The following is a 21,047-nucleotide window of genomic DNA, read 5'->3' on the forward strand; positions in this document are numbered from 1 at the left end:
TAGGATGTGTGGCACGTTGTGATATTGGTGGAAAGATCCTTGTAATACCAGGACCCGGAAAAATTCACAGAAAATTGAATGAACTTTTTTTGAATATTATATACTAAATTGTATATGCACTTGATCACTTTATAATAGTGGTTGTCACATATAATTCATATAACACATGGGTATAATTTTGATGCTGAGTTTATATTTTGATTGAGTTTGTTTTTTTGCTTTAGAGCACTTGCACTTTAAATCACTTTGAACATATTTTATAGAGAGCGCGGTTTAATTAATTTCTATTAATTATCTTCTCCATGTCTACATCTGCTTACAACGAGCTGCTTACAACGAGCTATTCGCTTGGTACATCCTGCCATCTATGTACTGAATATACCTATCTGTGAATTGTATCCACCTAATGAGCCTCACCTTTCCTATCAGGCTTGAGGTTCCGGTTTACTGGAGGCGGCTGGATTTCACTGACTCGAGTCGGTCTCTGACACAGAGAGGCGGTACTTCCTTTGCGGGCAGGAAGTGTGGCGGAGGAAAATCCCAGTAAGTCGAAGTGGTGTGGCCCAGGGCTCATGGGGATATAAACGCTGTGTGCGTTGTCATTCAGCTTCTCAGAGTTGACGTGAGGGGAGGAGCCGGGGTTCATAGGGACGTAGTTGTCTTCAGAATCTGCACTTTCCGAGCGGGTCAAGGAGGACTTTGTTTGCTGCGGGTAAATACCGACAAAGTCATGGAACCAATAACTACAAGCACCTACTCGGCCGAATAATTATATTAATAACAACACATTATTTGATATGTTTCCCTCATGCAAAAATATGGTGAATAGAGACATTTTGTAGAGACAACTATTAATGAAAATACGTTTGTTGTAGTCTTTACAAGTTATATATAGAAGAAATAGGACATAATAAGAAACAACTACTGGGTAATTTTGTGTAAAACATTCATATGCTTTTCATCTAGTCCCTAGATTTTGTCAGGTTCTGGTCCAAAAGAAGTCATGGGATTGGAAATGTGTATGATTTTTTTTTCACAGAAATAACCAGTAGTGGCTCCTAGTTATCTCCAATTTGTTCTTTATATGACTTGTTTAGTGTAGGAACCTGCCCTATTTATAGGGAATAGGGTTCCTATATTTGTGAAATTTGATGCTCCTGGTTCAACATATGTTAATCATTTTGTTGTCAGGACAAGGTTCTGAACCTGCAACCTTTTGCTGCGTGTCTGGCAGCAGATCTTCTTGTTGAGCCCTCTGAGCTGGTGGACAGCTTCCTATCTGATTTCTTCTGTACCTTGAACCCTTTGCTTCTCCCATGAACTTCCTATTTAAGCCACGCCTTTGCAATTCCTGTTTGCCAGATTAATGTGCTCTCTCCAGCTGATATATTGGTCCTTTGCATACCTGCAGCTGTCCTTATCTTCAATACCACTCTTTATCGACCTTTGGCTTATTTCTCAACTACACTTCCACTTGATTCCAACCTGCAACCATTTGTTATCAACCTTTGGCTTGTTCCTCGACTACACTTCTGCCTGATCCCAACTTGCCACCACTTTTTATGGACTTTTGGCTTGTTACTGACCATGCTTTTGCTTGATCCCTACCTGCTACATCTGCAACAGGATCCCTGCTTGCTCACTTCCTGGTGGGGTGATCCTGAAGACTGCTACCTGGCACTATCAAGCAGCAAAACACATCGCCACCATCAGGCGGCGTTCTGGTGAATACCGGCTAGTACTTAGACCCTGCACCTCAGGTGAGCCTGCATCATCCACTAGGGTGCTCTGCATTTGTATTTATCCTTCTGGTCGGTGGGAATCTCTAGACAGCTATAGCTACTGGTCTCTGCGCCTGACCCTGCACTGTGACATTTATATAATATCCACTGAAGTTGCCTGGCTTCAGTCAACTGGTAGTAAGGTTAACTTTGGCATTCTCTTAGCCAATAGTCCCATGTGGTGCTGGAGATGCCATTGACCTAGCCTGGATAAAATTCTACTTCTAAGGCATGCATCCCACTGTACACAATACTGCAGAGGTGTGCTCTACCGTGGAATAAGCATTCTTGTTGGGCAGTGGAGTCCTTCAACAACGGTTGGGAGCATCAGAAGGGAAGGCCAATAGCTGTCTTTTTATGTTCATTTTAATGCTGCCCATTTATTATGAAAGGTTTTTTAAAAGATACTTGTGTAAATATACACACTTGATTCACCTGATATATACTGAACAGCCAATCCCTTCAGACCATATCTGCTACAAATAATCTAGCAGATATAACAGACTTGGCATGAGCTCCACTTTCTTAGCAGACTGGGGATGGATGACTGTTGTAAGCATGTGGGCCAAAGTGACTGGAGTCGTGGACAGGGTTCCTTACATTTTCCATATTTAAGTGAGTATAAAAGAGCAGAGTGACAGATGATCCTCTCTCGATGGTTTAATTTGGAACTTTTTTTGAAGATGACAAAGGTGCAGATGAAGCCAACACATTTTGGGGGAACAGCCTCCCCCTTCTTCAGGGCTGTTGATATGACACTTTGTAGAGCGGTCACGCTTCAATAGGAGGTAACTGAATGCTGTCTGTACTTGCGGAGTGTGTTGTGAATGCGATGCAGCCATCAAGAGAGAGGATCATCTGTCACAGGCTTTTTTATACTTTTATACCCTTTTGTACTTTTATACTCACTCAAGTTACTCCAGCTGAAACGGCGTTCCTGTTGTATCAAAGAAGTGGCAGTCGTAAGATCTCAACTGAGTACACTACCAATGCCTACCCTTGGGTCATATATTTCCTGAGAGAGGCTCCCATCCTCCCACTATTTTTATATATTTGATACCCAACAACCTATTGGTTGTTTCACCAGTCCAGAGTGGTTTTCTACTCACAGCAAATGCATTTTCCACGTAACGTTTCCTGAAGTCTCTCAATTTGTACTTAGTACTTCAATGAAATCACCTCCGGGGTTCTTCCCATGCTGATTTGAACCACCGGTTATATGTTTATGAGCCCCGGAGACTGAAACCATTCATGGGAGTCAACAAGTGCTGTCTGATGTTTTCAAAATCTAATAGGTTATGCTTTTTGTTAAACTTAATTGTAAATTAGGTTTTCTGTTAGACTAGCAGATTTGCAGATTAGCAGTTTCCTGAGGATATACAGCAGAGGACTCACCAGATAAGAGTTGAAGCCATCATTGATGGACTCCACAGACTGCTCCACGCTTAAGTCTCCCAGATGAGGATAGTCGTAGGCTTCGCAAGAAGACGCTGGAGAAATAATCACATTGATTGATTTAATAATAAGGATAAGCCTTCTTGTGGACACTGCATGAGGGCAACAAGTGATACATTTCCCATGGACATTATCAGGGGCCAGAAAGTGATAAAAGAAACCTGAGCATCGCCAAAGGTCAACTAGTGATAAGTGTAACAGGGGAACTACAAGAAGTCAATAACTGATAAGTGTGTGATGGACTACACCAGGTAATCAATAGGTGGCACCACCAGAGGTCAATAGGTGATAAGTATGACTTGGACACCACCAGAGCTCAATTAGTGATAAGTATGACCTAGACACCACCAGAGGTCACTAAGGCTGGCTATACATTATACAATTTTCTTATTCAAATTCTTTAGATTTACCCTCAACTATATAGTGCCTATAAGGGCCTGCCTGATCGCAAATAAATTGAAAGTGTTTAGATTTGACCTCATATTATGTGGTTTTGGTAAATCGAAAGGACAACTGTACAAGAAAGTTGTATAATGTATGGCCAGCATAAGTGATAAGTGTAATTTGGACATCACCAGAGGTCAATAAGTAATACGGATGACATTGACCACACCAAAGGTCCGTAAGTGATAAGTTTGACTTGGACAGTACAAGGGTCATTAAGTGATAGATGTTACGTGGACTACACAAGAGGTCAGTAACTGATAAATATGACTTAGACACCACCAGAGGTCAATAAGTTGTAGTGGTGACATTGACTACACAAGAGGTCAATAAATAAGTCTGACATGGACTCCACCAGAGGTCAATAAGCGATAAGTGTGACATTGACTACACCCCAGAGGTTAGTAAAAGATAAGTTTGATTTGGACTCCACCAGAGGTCAATAAGTGATAAGTATGACTTGAACACCACCAGAGGTGAATAAGTGAAAGCTGTGATTTGGACTACAACAGAGGTCAATCAGTTATAGTGGTGACATTGACTACACCAGAGGTTAATAAATATTACGTCTGACATGGACTACACCAGAGGTTAATAAATATTACGTCTGACATGGACTACACCAGAGGTCAATAAGTGATAAGTGTGATATGGACTACACCAAAGGTCAATAAGTGATAAATGTAACTTGGACACCACCAGAGACAATAAGTTAAATTGGTGACGTTGACTACACCAGAGGGCAATAAATAATAAGTCTGACATGGTCTTCACTCTCCACCATAGGTCAATAAGTGACAAGTGAGACCACCAGAGGCCAATAAGTGATGTGTCACGAGTGGAAATGTTCACAGACTATATGGACACACACCAGAGGCCAATAAGTAATTTGTGTCACATGTAAACTGCTAGAGGCCGAGAAGCGACGTTAGATGGACACCATGAGAGTCCAATATATGATGATTAACTTAGGGAAACCTTCAAAGGATAAGGAAAATTATATAGAACATTGGTAATTATCACTGAAGGTATTTGCAATTCAGTTGTATGGACAACTAGGACCTCATTCAACCCGAATTTCTTCAGCGAGCTTGCACCTTCAAATATTCATTATTGTCTTATACCCTATATTGTCAAAAGTATTGGGACGCCTGTCTTTACACACACATGAACTTTAATGGCACCCCAGTTTTAGACCGTAGGGGTCATTATTGAGTTGGCCCACCCTTTGCAGCTATAACAGCTTCAACTCTTCTGGGAAGGCTGTCCACAAGGTTTAGGAGTGTGTTTATGGGAATGTTTGATCATTCTTCCAGAAGCGCATTTGTGAGGCCAGGCACTGATGTGGACAAGAAGGCCTGGCTCGCAGTCTCCGCTCTAATTCATCCCAAAGGTATTCTATCGGGTTGAAGTTATTACGATGTGCAAGCCAGTCAAGTTCCTTAGCCCCAAACTTCTGGAAGTTTAACGTCTAACGTTCCCATAGACACACTCCTAAACTTTGTGGACAGCCTTCCCAGAAGAGTTGAAGCTGTTATAGCTGCAAATGGTGGGCCAACTCAATATTGAACCCTACGGACTAAGACTGGGATGCCATTAAAGATCATGTGCGTGTTAAGGCAGGCGCCCCAATACTTTTGGTAATATAGTGTATCTTTATAGAGATTGGGGTCTATGTATAAAGAATTTGCCATGCAGAATGCCATACTCCTAAACCTTGTGGACAACCTTCCCAGAAGAGTTGAAGCTGTTATAGCTGCAAATGGTAGGCCAACTCAATATTGAACCCTACAGACTAAAACTGGGATGCCATTAAAGATCATGTGCGTGTAAAGGCAGGTGTCCCAATACTTTTGGCAATATAGTGTATGAACAATGGTATTACAGGATATACTACATATTCTACAAGCTTTATTTTACTCTAGATTGTCACTATTTCAACAAGCAGGAACAATGCAGCGCTCATCCTTTTAGGTCCCAACATACGAGTACTGTATATAGTATGTATTATTTTATAAAAAAAAGTAGGAATTTGAAGCAACCATTACCTTTCCTCGTGCAGGATGATGTAAAACAAACACTTACAGAGTATTATTGGCCACTAGATGGAGAAAACAATTACAAGATGGAGCAAACAAGTAAACAAGTACTGTATTTATATTATGTGATCATCAGCACCATCTAGTGGCCAAAATGCAATATTATCCAGATTCATTCTTTTCCCTAATGAATAAATAAGATCTGACCTGAAGAGAAAATAGCCTAAAAAGATTCAGTTTTGCCCCCATTCACACAAAACAAATGGACATGCAATGTCTCAGAAGAATAGTTCAGCAATTTATTTTCATAAATACAACCCTTTGGGTTTACTAAAAAGATTGGCAGAAAAACACACATTTACGTTTTCAAAATATGGTGGCAATTCATTTCCTTATACAGTTATAAAAAGTTCTCTATACTTTAAAAAAAAACACCTGTCTCACTAAAACAAGAGCAGGGGGAGTAAAAAAACACACTTGGAGGAAAGATCAAGCCGAGATGAATCAGATATCTAAGCAAAGCAAATACAGCTGCTATTTGTTTATAAAGAGGTTAGTGATAGTTGGAGTCTGTGACACTGCGACAAACAAAACTGTTAATGTTGTCATCCTGACATTTAGGTCAGAAATTTTGCTTGAAAAAGGATGCAGTGTCATCTCTCTCCACTAGAGGGGGGAATGTCCCAAAAAAATAAAGCTGTGACCTGGTAAGAAATTTGAATCTCAATGCATAGGAAGCCCTCTCTCCAAATCTCCACTAATATCTTAGACCCGAGCCAAGGCTTGTTATTGGACAGAGTCAGAGGAGATTTTCCCTCACTTCCTGTTCTGATGTTCGTAGTCACTGGGACAATATAGTGTAGGCATTTTTCTTCAAATTTTGTTGGCTTTAGAGAAAGATTTGAACACTTACATCGGGGTTCTTATCAGAGCCCCCCCCCCCTCACACCAGGTTCCCTGTCTTAGTCCCCCTTAAATCACAATCACCATCAGCCCCCTCTTGTATCGGAGTCTGCCTTGGGAGTCCCTCCTTACATCAGAGTCCACACTAGGGCCCACTTCCTACAACACTTTACATAAGAGTCCCCATCAGAGCCCCAATTACAACAGTGCACCCATCAGGACCCCTTTACATCATAGTCACCATCAGAGCCTCCTTATATCAGAGTCCCCCTTACATCAGAGTCTGCCTTAGGAGTCCCTGTCAGAGCAATCCCAACAGAGGGGGGCTCCATCACGTCTCCTTTACTTCATGGTAATCATCAGAGCCTCCTTACAACAGAGTCCACCTTAGGAGCTCCTCTTTATATCAGAGCCCGCATCAGAGCCCCCTTATATCAGAGTCAACCTTAGGAGCCCCTCTTTATATCAGAGTCCGCATCAGAACCCTCCTTAAATCAGAGTCCCCATAAGAACCCTCCTTAAATCAGGGTTGTCATCAGAGTCCCTGTCTCAGCCCCCCTTACATCAGAGTCTCACTCTGATGTAAGGGGGGGCTGAGACAGAGACTCTGATGACAGCCCTGATTTAAGGGAGACTCGGATGGGGATTCCGGTGTAAGGAGGGCTCTGATGGTGACACTGATGTAAGGGGGCTCGGATGGTGATTATGATGTAAAGGAGCCCTGCCGGGGGGCCCTGTTGTAACTGGAGTTCTGATAGGGACTCTGATGTAAGGAGGGACTCCTAAGATAAACCATGTTGTAAGGGGGCCCTAATGGGAACTCTAATGTAAAGGTGGGCTATGATGGGGACTCCCCATCCCTACATCAGAGTTCCTATCAGAACTCCAATTACAACAGAGCCCAGATCCCAAGCACATCATTGGTTGCTGGGACACTGGCAGTCAAAAATACCAACCAAGTCACTTGGAGAAAGACAGTGGAGGGGGGGGGGACACCTGATTCTAGCTGTGGACCGGGCACAGTCCTGTAGCAGCCCAGATTTGGCCCTTGGGGCGATAGTTTGTAGACTCCCGAGTTAAAAAAATCAGCAAAATATATAAACTGTTGGATATGCTAGGTAATAGCCACACATACTATAGGCACAGACTGTGCAGCTGGGCCCGCTGAGACCTAGGGGTCTATTTTCACTATTTTTCCCCTTGAGAAAGTCACGTGACCTGTGACGCAACGCGTCGGGAGGAGCCAGTGATGTCAATACGCAGGGTGTGTAATGAGGAGGAAGCCTGCGACCATCTCTGATCATTTTACAAGCGTGTTTTTAGCCCTGCTAAATGTGAGTGAACTAACCCGCATTGTTGTGGGGGTGTATTTAATCATACAACACTGCGCAATGATATGTTTTAATGTTTGTGAGCAACTTCTTTAGAAACTAACAGCTGGGACAACAACATACCCTCTGAACCACGGGAATCCATAATCCCATCGGAGCGGGGATACATGACCTGGAGAGTATCATTGGGACTCAGGCTTTGGATTTATTATTTGAAGGTGGTTTGGGACTATCACTTTCTTGGGCGGTGATTGCATATACTACTGGAATTTTTTATATACGCTTATTGTGTTGTTTATACACAGTGGGTTGCAATTGATTGTTTTTTATTTTTTCACAGAGGAGGAAGCACAAGTAATAGTTTATATATATAAAACTGGTCTTGCACAGGGACTGCCCCCGCTGACTCTGCCCACCATTGGTAACGACCCAAAACGTACATAAAGACAGTCCTTACCTCGATGGCGTCGATTCTCCATGGCTGGTAAGGTGTTCCTCCTTGGAATGTTGACCGAAACAACACCAATATTGTCCCCATTATGCTGCTGAGGACTTCCCCAGCGAGTCTCTGTCTGCCCCGGTTTGGGGGGCCTCGGGGGAGGAGCATTATGGAAGTCATTGGATGACAAAGCATTGTGGTTCTTGTCCAAGGTGAAAGTCCTTGGTATCTGATAAATGGAAAACGGCGACCCGGAAAGATCACACGAGTCCGTGGAAAGGTCACTAAACTCTTTACAAAGAGCATTGCTAGGGGTTTTGTAGGTGTAAACGTCCTCATTTTCAGATTCTGGCCCGGTAAGGCTCGACTTGGTGGGAGTGTCGGAGGCGAAGCTCCTCGGGAGGTCGTAGGCACTGTCCCTCAATTCAGAACTGAGCCGCCTCGGCTTTGGTAAGCTATAGAAGCCGTGGACCTGACCGCTGACCCCGTTCATGCAGTGTCCGTACCCCTGGGCCAACTTCTGCACAGCTGTATCACTACGCATGAAAAAGGAGGACCTGGTGGCCTGGGAGAAGCTGGCACTTCTGGAAACAGACAACACAATAATGCAGTTATTGACTTAAGATACGAGTATACTCTAATAATGTCAACACATATGGATAAAACAACTTCGGCCTTAAAGCTGAACTCTGGGACAGAAAAAACTGTCATTTAACCACTTCAATACTGGGCACTTTCACCCCCTTCCTGCCCAGGCCAATTTTCAGCTTTCAGCGCTGTCACACTTTGAATGACAAATACACGGCCATGCAACGCTGTACTGTACCCATATGGAAGTTTTATCATTTTTTTTTTTTTTGAGACAGATAGAGCTTTTTTTTTGGTGATATTTGATCACCACTGGGTTTTTTATTTTCTGCTAAACAAACGACAATTTTGAGAAAAAAAATTGTTTTTCTTAGTTTCTGTTATAAAATTTTGCAAACTGGGAATTTTTCTTGTTCACTGATGTGCGCTGATGAGGTTGCACTGATGGGCACTGATGAGGTTACACTGATGGGCACTGATGGGTACTAATGAGGCTGCACTGAAGGGCACTGATGAGGTTACACTGATGGGCACTGATGAGGCTGCACTGATGGGTACTAATGAGGCTGCACTGATGGGTACTAATGAGGCTGCACTGATGGGCACTGATGAAGCTGCACTGATGTGTACTGAGGCTGCACTGATGGGTACTAATGAGGCTGCGCCGATGGGCACTGATGAGGCAGAACTGATGTGTACTAATCAGGCTGCACTGATGGGCACTAATGAGGCTGCACTAATGGGTACTAATCAGGCTGCACTGATGGGCACTGATGTGTACTGATGAGGCTGCACTGATGGGTACTAATGAGGCTGCACTTATGGGTAATAATGAGGCTGCACTAATGGGCACTGATGAAGCTGCACTGATGTGAACTGATGAGGCTGCACTTCTGGGTACTAATGAGGCTGCACTGATGGGCACTGATGAGGCTGCACTGATGGGTACTAATGAGGCTGCACTGATGGGTACTAATGAGGCTGCACTGATGGGTACTAATGAGGCGGCACTGATGTGTACTGATGAGGCTGCACTAATGGGTAATAATGAGGCGGCACTGATGAAGCTGCTCTGATGGGCACTGATTTGAACTGATGAGGCTGCACTGATGGGTACTAATGAGGCTGCACTGATGGATACTAATGAGGCTACACTAATAATCAGGGCACCGATCATCAGTGTAAACAATGTACTGACAGCCTTGCCAGTTATCGGCTCTCTTTTCCTCAGACAGACACAGTGTGGGAGGAAAGAACTGTTGATAAACAGCAAGTCTGTTTACATGTGACCAGCTGTGATTGGACACAGCTGATCACATGGTAAAGGGCCGCTATGATTGGCTCTTTACCGCAATCAGCTATGTCCAAAGGAAACAGCAGTAATAGAGTGCGCCCAATGCACGCCCCAGGGGGCCCGCAGGAGGTGGGATTCTCGGAGGACGTCCATGGTTGCCCTCCCAGAACTGGAAGCCTGCACTGTAGCAATCTATTGGCTATGGCGTGGACGGGAAGTGGGTAATATATTTCCTAATAGCCACAAAGGTTATAAATCCACTTGGTGTGCACTAAATGCCATCAATTAAACAATTATTACCTTGTAAAAGTATCAGTGACATCATCCCTGTGCTGTACATAGCCTGTGCAGAGAGCAGAGGTGTGGGAAGGGCCAATGAGGATCCGCCCACTACAGAAAACGACAGGAGGGGGGCGGAGACAAGACCGGTCACCTTGCTAAAGGAGAGAGCAGCAGTGAGCGGTCTTTATTACAGGATTTTCTGAAGTTTCACACTGGATTTCTGCACAGATCTGGAAATATGCAAAGCACTCAAAGCATGTATGCCTCCTATAGTAAGATAATATTCCCTTATTCCGGAGTTCAGCTTTAAAGTGAATCTATATCAGGAATGTAGATGGGATCATGGGGATCTGATTCATGTGCTGTCGCGGTGTCCCAAACTCCACCTTTATTGAATGGGGGTTATAGATATAAGTACAGTATTTTAGTCCAACATCCCGGTACTAATCCTAAGTGTTGTGTACTGGGCATCTTAGAGGAAGTGGAGTTCATTAGGGAGGCAAGATCTAGAGCAGGGGTCTCCAAACTTTCTAAACAACGGGCCGGTTTACTGTCCTTCAGACTTTAGGGGGGCCATTGGTCCCCAAAGGTCCAGACGACAGTGGGGAAAAAACAATGTCCCATCATTGGCGTCAGTGGGAGGAATAGTGTCACGCCATTGGACCCCATTGTTGGTGTCATTGGGAGAATTGTGTCCCATCATTGATGTTGTTGGACCCCATTGTTAGTGTCATTGGGAGAAATTGTGCCCCATCATAGGTGTCATTGGGAGGAATAGTGTCCCATCATTGGTGTCTTTGGGAGAATTGAGTCCCATCATTGGTGTCGTTGGACCCCATTGTTGGTGTCATTGGGAGTAATTGTGTCCCGTCATTGGAGTCATTGTGCCCCATTGTTGGTGTCACTGGGAGAAATTGTGCCCCAATCATAGGTGTCATTGGGAGGAATAGTGTCCCATCATCGGTGTCATTGGGAGGCATTGTGCCCCATCATTGGTGTCGTTGGACCCCATTGTTGGTGTCATTGGGAGAATTGTGTCCCATCATTGGAGTCAATGGGCCCCATTGTTAGTGTTATTGGGAGAAATTGTGTCCCATCATAGGTGTCATTGGGGGGCATTGTGCCCCTTCGTTGGTGTCATTGGGAGGAATTGTGCACCTTTATTGATGTCAGTGAGGGGAATTATGCCTTATTGTTGGTATCAGTGGATGAAATTGTGCCCCAAGGGCCACATAAAAGCAAGCAAAGGGCCGCATCTGGCCCCAGGGCCGCAGTTTGGAGACCACTGGTCTAGAGCATTGTTCTAGGCCTGCAATCAATGCTTCATTTACTTCAGTGAAGGGCAGGGGAGACATCAAGGGCTGAACAGTTATGCCTGATGTCTCAGTAAAGAGAACCTGTTATTACAGTATGCTATCACATAGGGGATGGCCCCATATGAGATAGCAATGAAGTTAATTGGAAAAAAAAAAAAAAAAAAAGTTAACAAAGTTAAGTAACATATAAAATATATATAAAAAAAAAAAAAAAACCCACAAACAATGTAAAGTTCCTCACCCCCACGCGAGAAGGTAAGTATAAGTGTTGGGTGCGCCTACTTACAAAAACACATGTTACATATCGTCATTAACACTGGTGTGACAGCAATAACTCTAGGGCCATTATTCACAGCTTGTTGCCATTTTATGGACATGCGCAATTTTGAATCTTGCCACGTTGGGTATCTATTTACTCGTCGTAATCTCATTTTTTATATTTTTTACAAAATATTGCGTAAAACATTGTCTTTGTGTGCACTAAAATAAATTTAATTTTTTACTGAACATTTGCATTTAATTAACATGTATGCTAACATCACGTGACATGAAAAATTGCAGCTACCTTGCAAAAAAATTCATACCCCTTAAAATTTTCCATATTTTGTCATTTTACAACCAAAAACGTAAATGTATTTTATTGGGATTTTACGTGATAGACCAACACAAAGTGACACATAATTGTGAAGTGAAAGGAAAATTATAAATGGTTTTCAACATTTTATACAAATAAATATCTGAAAAGTGTGGTGTACATTTGTATTCAGCCCCCTTTACTCTGATACCCCTAACTAAAATCTAGTGGAACCAATTGCCTTCAGAAGTCTCCTAATTAGTAAATAGAGTCCACCTGTGTGTAATTTAATCTCTGTATAAATACAGCTGTTCTGTAAAGCCCTCAGAGGTTTGTTAGAGAACCTTAGTAAACAAACAGCATCATGAAGACCAAGGAACACACCGCACAGGTCAGGGATAAAGTTGTGGAGAAGTTTAAAGCAGGGTTAGGTTATAAAAAAAAAATATCCCAAGCTTTGAACATCTCACAGAGCTCTGTTCAATCCATCATCAGGAAATGGAAAGAGTATGGCACAACTGCAAACCTACCAAGACATGGCCGTCCACCTAAACTGACAGGCCGGGCAAGGAGAACATTCATCAGAGAAGCAGCCAAGAGGTCCATGGTAACTCTGGAGGAGCTGCAGAGATCCACAGCTCAGGTGGGAGAATCTGTCCACAGGACAACTATTAGTCGTGTTCTCCACAAATCTGATCTTTATGGAAGAGTGGCAAGAAGAAAGACATTGTTGAAAGAAAGCCATGAGAAGTCCTGTTTACAGTTTGTGAGAAGCCATGTGGAGGACACAGCAAACATGTGGAAGAAGGTGCTCTGGTCAGATGAGACCAAAATTGTACTTTTTGGTCTAAAAGCAAAACGCTATGTGTGGCGGAAAACTAACACTGCACATTACCATGAACACACCGTCCCCACCGTGAAACATGGTGGTGGCAGCATCATGTTGTGGGGATGCTTTTCTTTAGCAGGGACAGGGAAGCTGGTCAGAATTGATGGGAAGATGGATGGAGCCAAATACAGGGCAATCTTAGAAGAGAACCTGTTAGAGTCTGCAGAAGACTTGAGACTGGGGAGGAGGTTCACCTTCCAGCAGGACAACGACCCTAAACATACAGCCAGAGCTACAATGGAATGGTTTAGATCAAAGCATATTCATGTGTTAAAATGGCCCAGTCAAAGTCCAGACCTAAATCCAAGTGAGAATCTGTGGCACAATTTGAAAATTGCTGTTCACAGACACTCTCCATCCAATCTGACAGAGCTTGAGATATTCTGCAAAGAAGAATGGGCAAAAATGTCCCTCTCTAGATGGGCAAAGCTGGTAGAGACATCCCCAAAAAGACTTGCAGCTGTAATTGCAGAGAAAGGAGGTTCTACAAAGTATTGACTCCGGGGGGCTGAATACAAATGCCCCCCACACTTTTCACATATTTATTTGTAAAACATTTTGAAAACCATTTATCATTTTCCTTCCACTTCACAATTATGTGCCACTTTGTGTTGGTCTATCACATAAAATCCCAAAATGCATTTACGTTTTTGGTTGTAACATGACAAAATGTGTAAATTTTCAAGGGGTGTGAATACTTTTTCAAAGCACTGTACCTTTATTGTACTCTTCAGGGTCTTTGCTTTTCGAAAATATATTCTGTTTGCGCCGCGGGGTATTAACCAACGTTCAGGCCTAAAGCATGTACAAAAACAGAAAATGGCTCCGGGGCCACCGGTTAAAATGGTTGTAAACCCCCACATATATCCAGTGATGTGACTGGCCTCAGGTGATACACAGAGATGAAAGAAATCCTCCTACATAATGTCTACCTATTTATTCTGAGGTCTTCTCTTCTCTACATCCCTTTAAACTCCAGAATTTATAAAGCTTGTCTGAGCTGTCAGAAAAAAGGGGACAGAGAGCTGAATTCTCACTCTGTAGAAGCTCAGTGAGGAGAGCTCTGAGAGCTGATTGGAGGGATGGGACACACACCCTCCACAAAGCACACAGGAATAGAGCTGAGGCTGTCATTTAGCTGGAGGTCCCTCCCCTGTCACCATTTTTCTCTTGGTGTCAGGAAAACTTCTCAGAAGTGACTCATGCTGATAGCAGAGGAACGAAGCAGCAGACAGAAATGACATTTAGTTCTCTGGATTGAGACAAGTACACAGTACAGAGGGATATGCTTTGTATATATTTCATGTCTGAGGTTTACAACCGCTTTAAGAGTGGAATTCTCCTCACTTTCGGAGACAAGAGTCTCTGGGAGAGGAAGTGAAAGGAAATTTCCACAAGGGTACACAGACAGCAAAAAAAAAAAAAAGACCTGGCAGGGGTTTTAACCCTTCCATTAAAAAAAGTGGCTTTAATACTGTAAGACTTTTTTGTTCCCCACTGTGGATATTCCAGCAAAATTAACGGTGGCAGTGATGGGGCTAACTAAAGAAGTAGTTGGCTCAATGCTAGGAAAGCCCCTTTGTGCAATCCATTGGCTTTGCCCAGGTGAACCATGAGCCAAATATACTGAATGGCAGAAAAGAACGTGGGCACGTGATACATCAAGAAATATGGAGCTCACCTCATATTTTCGGCTTTGCGGCTCATACATTGGTGTAGGAAGAGGTAATCCTGGGGAGCGCTGGCAGATAAGGTTGTCTGGTGAATGTGGTTGGAAGGAGGTTCAAAGGTGAACAGGGTGGGCTGGCTGGAATGGGAAGGGGCTGATGACTTCCGTTCCCTGAGCAGGTGGTGGGTGGAGCTGAATTCAGCGGGTGAAGAACGAGGACCATGGTTCACAGATTGTAGGTTTCTCAAGGAATCTGCAGGGAAACAGGGAAGAATACAGGTTACCTATCTGTCACATGGAAAAAAAAAAAACTATAGTGCTCTGGTGCAAAATTTTAACACAAGCCCATTTATTTTATAGAATACAATTTGATTGCTTCAGTATTCCCTGTTTTCCACCAGCTCAAACAGCAGACAACCGATACAGCTAATTGTAGGAGGTCGGTCACATTCAACTGGACTTGTTCTGTAATGTTGAAGACATTTCATAGCTTCTCCAAGCCATTTCTTCAGTTCCAATCTTGGAACTTGGAACTGAAAAAGTGGACTGCAGAAGCCAAGAAGCATCTCCAACATTACAGAACAGAAGTTCAGTTGAATGTGGCCAACTACTACTAGATATACCATGACCTGTATAAAAAAAAAAACACCAGAATCAGAAGACAATATAATAGCAAAATGAGTCTGATGGAAATGTTCCTTCACACAGCGAATGACTCTGCCAATCATTACGGCACCCAAACACAACAAAGGTTAAATGCACTTTAAAACAAATCCTTTTTGCACCAATTTTCTGACCTAAACTTGCCCACCTTTTCCCTCCTCAGATTCATACATTCCTCAATCCGATGGATGCAACTTCCATTGTTTGCTTCCGTCCTACACCACCATTCTCCAGTGTCCTCCTGGTCATATCAGGACACTGGAGAATGTATTCAGTATTCCCTGTTTTCCACCAGCTCAAACAGCAGATAAAAGATACAGCTAATTGTAGGAGGTCGGTCACATTCAACTGGACTTGTTCTGTAATGTTGAAGACATTTCATAGCTTCTCCAAGCCATTTCTTCAGTTGCAATCTTGGAACTTGGAACTGAAAAAGTGGACTGCAGAAGCCAAGAAGCATCTTCAACATTACAGGACAGAAGTTCAGTTGAATGTGGCCAACTACTACTAGGTATACCGTGACCTGTATCAACAAAAACCATCAGAATCAGAAGACAATATAATGGCAAAATGAGTCTGATGGAAATGTTCCTTCACACAGCAAATGACAATCATTACGGCACCCAAACACAACAAAGGTTAAGTGCACTTTGAAACAAATCCTTTTTGTCCCCATTTTTTGACCTAAACTTGCCCACCTTTCCCCTCCTCAGATTCATACATTCCTCTATCCAATGAATGCAACTCCCATTGTTTGCTTCCGTCCTACGCCACCATTCTCCAGTGTCCTGGTCATATCTGCTCAGTATCTCCCTATACATTTCTATGGCAGTGTCACATAGAAGTTTGGTGTCCTAAGCATCTCTGGCTAAAGGAGACAGTTCAAAACAAAGAAACCTTGGGTCCAAGGATTATAGTTTCCCTTCAAATGGAAGGCGCTAGAACAGAAATTAAAGTGGGGTTCCACCCAAAAAAAAAAAAACTACATGAAAAATCCTAAAAAAAAATACAAAAAAACATTTGGATATATATATTTTTTTACTTACCTCTAAATGCCTGTTGCTAGGGGGTCCCTCGTAGTCTGCCTCTTCCAGTGCCTGGGCTGGTGACATCACTTCCCCCTCGGCACAGGAAGGGCTCGGCTCTGCTCCCTCCCTCCTGTCAATCATCTGGGACCCATTACAGGTCCCAGGTGACTGAGCGGCCAATCACGGCGCGCAGTGGGTGGCAGGCTGTGAAGCCACAGCCCGGCGCCCACAGTTGCAATGCCGGCGCCGCTGAACGGAGGGGGAGACGAGCGGGGCTTCGATCCCCCACATCGCTGGACCCTGGGACAGGTAAGTGTCCAATTAAAAGTCAGCAGCTGCAGTATTTGTAGCTGCTGACTTTTAATTTTTTTTTTTTTTTTTGACTGGAACTCCTCTTTAAGGAGCTACTATCGTTGGTGTACTTTTAAGATGCCACAGTCTTTATTTTTACTGCTAAATGCTAAATGCCAGCTAAATTGGATATTAATAATGTGGCGGTAAGACTGCACATATAAGCATTTTGGTTCAGTTTAAAGAGTGTAACCTCATTTGTTTGTTCTGTTAAGTGCTGACTGTTTGACCAGCTGTGGACACTGGACCTACTACACACATCTGTATTACTGCCCCACTGCCACTCCCCCCTCTCGTACTTGCCTACAATTCCCAACTGTCAAAATGACAGCCAGGAGTTGCTTTCTGAATATACCAGCTGTAGAAGCAGAGCTGCCAAAACACAGACCATCTGAGGCCGTGTTTATAAACACCGTTCAAACAGATAGAGAAATATAAGATAACATTGTAATTTTCATATCTACTGTTTAAGTCATCTTCAAATCAAAGAGATGAGCTTATATCTGCATAAGATGCCAGTCAAAAAGCAACCTGACAAATGTTTATTTTTTATTTTTTTAATAAAATGTGTTTCTATTTGACCTGTTATTAGGACTTAGTTTATCAGCTCTTATTGACTCCTTCTTCCCCTTCTCCCCTTTATTATTTTCTGGCTGATTTTTTTTCTTTATTATTTAAACTTTTTTATTCTTTTTATTTTTTTATTTGGTATTTTTTTATGTCACATTTAAAAAAATGCAAAACTGGAAAAAAAAGCCTATAATCATCTGTAAATAACTTTGTAATGCTTTGTACAAGAATCATAATTTTAGTGCCATTTTAAATGGAATAAAAAATATAACAAAATGTATACATTTTATCTCATCAGTTTAAAACAATTTTTTCAAACTAACACCAAAGTAGAAAAAAAAAGAGTTTCGGTTTAGATTTGTTATTTTGTGTTTAAGGATTGCATAAAAATAAAATCATTTTTGCAAGACAATATCAACAAAAGCATTATTTATTAAAAAAAAAAATATTATACTGCATGTACCGTAGTACTTTGCTATCGTAGGTAATTACAGATTTATCGCAAAACAAACAGGCTCGTAGTGAAAGTGTAAAAATTGGTCCATAGATGGTGTACAAGTGGTCAGTTAGGTCTTCCTTCCCCTTTTCTCCTGTTTTAGTTTATTTTTTTACTGGTCTTTTCCACGAAACTTGAAAATACAGAAAAAAAGTGAATGCAAACTGAAAGAAGCTTCAGATGTGTGATGTGTCATATTTTGAAACAGGAAACAAGTGTACAGTGTGGACAGACCGATAAATAAGCGAACACCCTTGCCTTGCTCCAATTCCCTTTAGAGGAAAGGATTGAAAACAGGTGGAAGACTTAAGTAGATATCTGCGTGCACATACCCTGCTATGGATAATGAAACCCAAAAAACACAATAACTGAAACCCAGCTTGCTTCTGGATAATGATACTCTGAAAGTGTAGGGCTTGCCATTGATGAGCCAACTATTATAAGCAATATTTCTGCTATCAAGCATCTCTTGTGATTATTAGGCAGTTGTTGAATACTGAGGCAGCCTTTCTCAACCCTGGTTCTGTGGAACCCCAGAGCTTCTCCAGAGGTTGCAATGGGGTTACCTAAGCAATGAGCGGTTTCTTCCTCTCAAATGAGCAACCACTGACACTGATGATCTTTTTAGCTATCTGTAAGAGGGCATTTTTCCCATTGACCACTATTATAGGGAGCATACTTTCCAATGATCACTGTTGTATGAGGCATTCTTCCCACTGACCATTAATTTAAGGACTATATTTTCCAGCAAACAGTATAACAGCCATTCTTCCCATTGATCACTATATTGTAAGGAGCTGACTACCAATGTAAGAAACATTCTTCCCACTGATCACTATAGTAGGGAGCATTCTTCCCACTGATCACCAATATACGGAGCCTTTTTCCCAATGACCACCAATGTAAGGGCCATTTTTTCCAATGATCATCAATGTAACTGGCATTCTTTTCATTGATCATTATAGTCAGGAGCTGACCACCAATGTAAGGAGCATTCTTCCCACTGATTACCAACATAAGGAGAATTCTTCTCACTGTATACCAGTGTAAGGCACATTCTTCCCACTGATCACCAATGTAAGGAACATTCTTCCCACTGATCACCAATGTAAGGAACATTCTTCCCACTGATCACCAATGTAAGAAGTATTCTTCCCACTGATCACCAATGTAAGGGACATTCTTCCCACTGATCACCAATGTAAGAAGCATTCTTCCCACTGATCACCAAAGTAGGGAGCATTCTTCCCACTGATCACCAATATAAGGGGCATTCTTCCCACTGATCACCAATGTAAGGGACATTCTTCCCACTGATCACCAAAGTAGGGAGCATTCTTCTCACTGACCAGCAATGTGTCGGGGCTGGGCTCTCAGCCCTTCCTTCTATGTGCTCAGGTTGCTCAGCTGTCGGTTAATTGTCAGTACTCATCGTTCCACAGTGGCTCACCTGATCATCTCCTGCTCGTCAGTCAAGCCCACAGCCAGCCCCTTCTGGCTATTTAAACTGCCTGGTTCATTTCATCAATTGCCTTCGCCTTGGTCAACATATCTAGAGACTCTCTGCTGTGTTGCTGTTGAAGGCTTGCCTGGCTGATGTCCCTTCTGGTTCCTGATCCTGTCCGTTGCCTCTGACTATGCTGATTTCTGGCATCCTGATTTCCTGGCTTGTTCTGATCACCCGATTTGGCTACCGAACCCTGGCTATGTTTTGACTACGTTTACCAGTTGTACCATGTTTACCATTTTATTAAACTGTGATTTTTACTGCATTTTCTGTCTCCGTCTGTTTCATGGTTCCTGACACAATGTAATGCCGTGTACACACGAGCGGACTTTTCGACCGGACTGGTCCGACGGTCTATCCGACGGACTTTCAGCGGACTTTCGACGGACTTTCCGAACAAACGAACTTTCCTACACACGATCACACCAAAGTCCGACGGATTCGTATGTGATGACCTACGACCGGACTAAAATAAAGAAGTTGATAGCCAGTAGACAATAGCTGCCCTAGCTTCGGTTTTCGTCCGTCGGACTAGCATACAGACGAGCGGACTTTTCGACCGGACTCAAGTCCGTCGGAAAGATTTGAAACATGTTCCAAATCTAAAGTCCGTCAGATTTTCGACCGAAAAAGTCTGCTGCAGGTCCGATGAAGCCCACACACGGTCGAATTGTCCGCTGGACTCGGTCCGTCGGACCAGTCCGGTCGAAAATTCCGCTCGTGTGTACGTGGCATTAGGGTCATCTTTTCCACTGATCAGCAATGTGATGGCCATTCTTCCCATTGATCACTATAGTAAGGCACTGACCCCCAATGTAAGGAGCATTCTACCCACTGACCACCAATGTAGGGAGCATTCTACCCACTGACCACCAATGTAGGGAACCTTGTTCCCAATGACTACGAATGTAAGGGCATTTCTTTCCAATGATCATCACTGTAACCAGCATTCTTTTCATTTATCACCATAGTAAGGAGCTGATCTCCAATGTAAGGAACATTCTTCCCACTTATCACCAATGTAAGGAGCATTCTTCCCACTGACCACCAATGGAAGGCGCCTTCTTTGCACTGATCACCCAAGTATGGAGCATTCTTCCCACTGACCGCCAATGTAAGGACCATTCTTTCCAATGGTCATCAATGTAACAGGCATTTTTCTCATTGTTCACCATAGTAAGGAGCTGACTACCAATGTAAGGAGCTTCCTTCCCACTGACCACCAATGTAAGTAGTGTTCTTTCCACTGACCACCAATGTAAGGAGCATTCTTCCCACTGACCACTAATGTGAGGAACATTCTTCCCAATGACCACCAATTTAAAGGGCATGCGTCCCACTAATCACCAATGTAGGGAGCATACTTCCCACTGAACACCTACCTAATTAACTTACTTCTCTTCCTCCCACATGGCAGTGCTAGTGCTT

The 21,047-nt window shown here is 42.9% G+C and overlaps 1 protein-coding gene across 2 annotated transcripts in view; it reads right to left on the bottom strand.

The window, feature by feature from the left end:
- The window catches only part of GAB2 (GRB2 associated binding protein 2), a 237,040-nt gene that overhangs the window by 24,365 nt on the left and 191,628 nt on the right, over positions 1-21,047 (bottom strand). For both annotated transcript variants that reach the window (XM_073612818.1, XM_073612819.1), the window contains exons 3-6: positions 15,017-15,257; positions 8,411-8,976; positions 3,177-3,271; positions 418-706 (exon numbers count right to left, since the gene is read on the bottom strand). In XM_073612818.1, the coding sequence (XP_073468919.1) occupies positions 418-706; positions 3,177-3,271; positions 8,411-8,976; positions 15,017-15,257 (1,191 nt within the window). The remainder of the gene's footprint in view (positions 1-417; positions 707-3,176; positions 3,272-8,410; positions 8,977-15,016; positions 15,258-21,047) is intronic.

This window comes from Aquarana catesbeiana, linkage group LG02, assembly GCF_042186555.1.
Source record: "Aquarana catesbeiana isolate 2022-GZ linkage group LG02, ASM4218655v1, whole genome shotgun sequence".
NCBI lineage: Eukaryota > Metazoa > Chordata > Amphibia > Anura > Ranidae > Aquarana > Aquarana catesbeiana.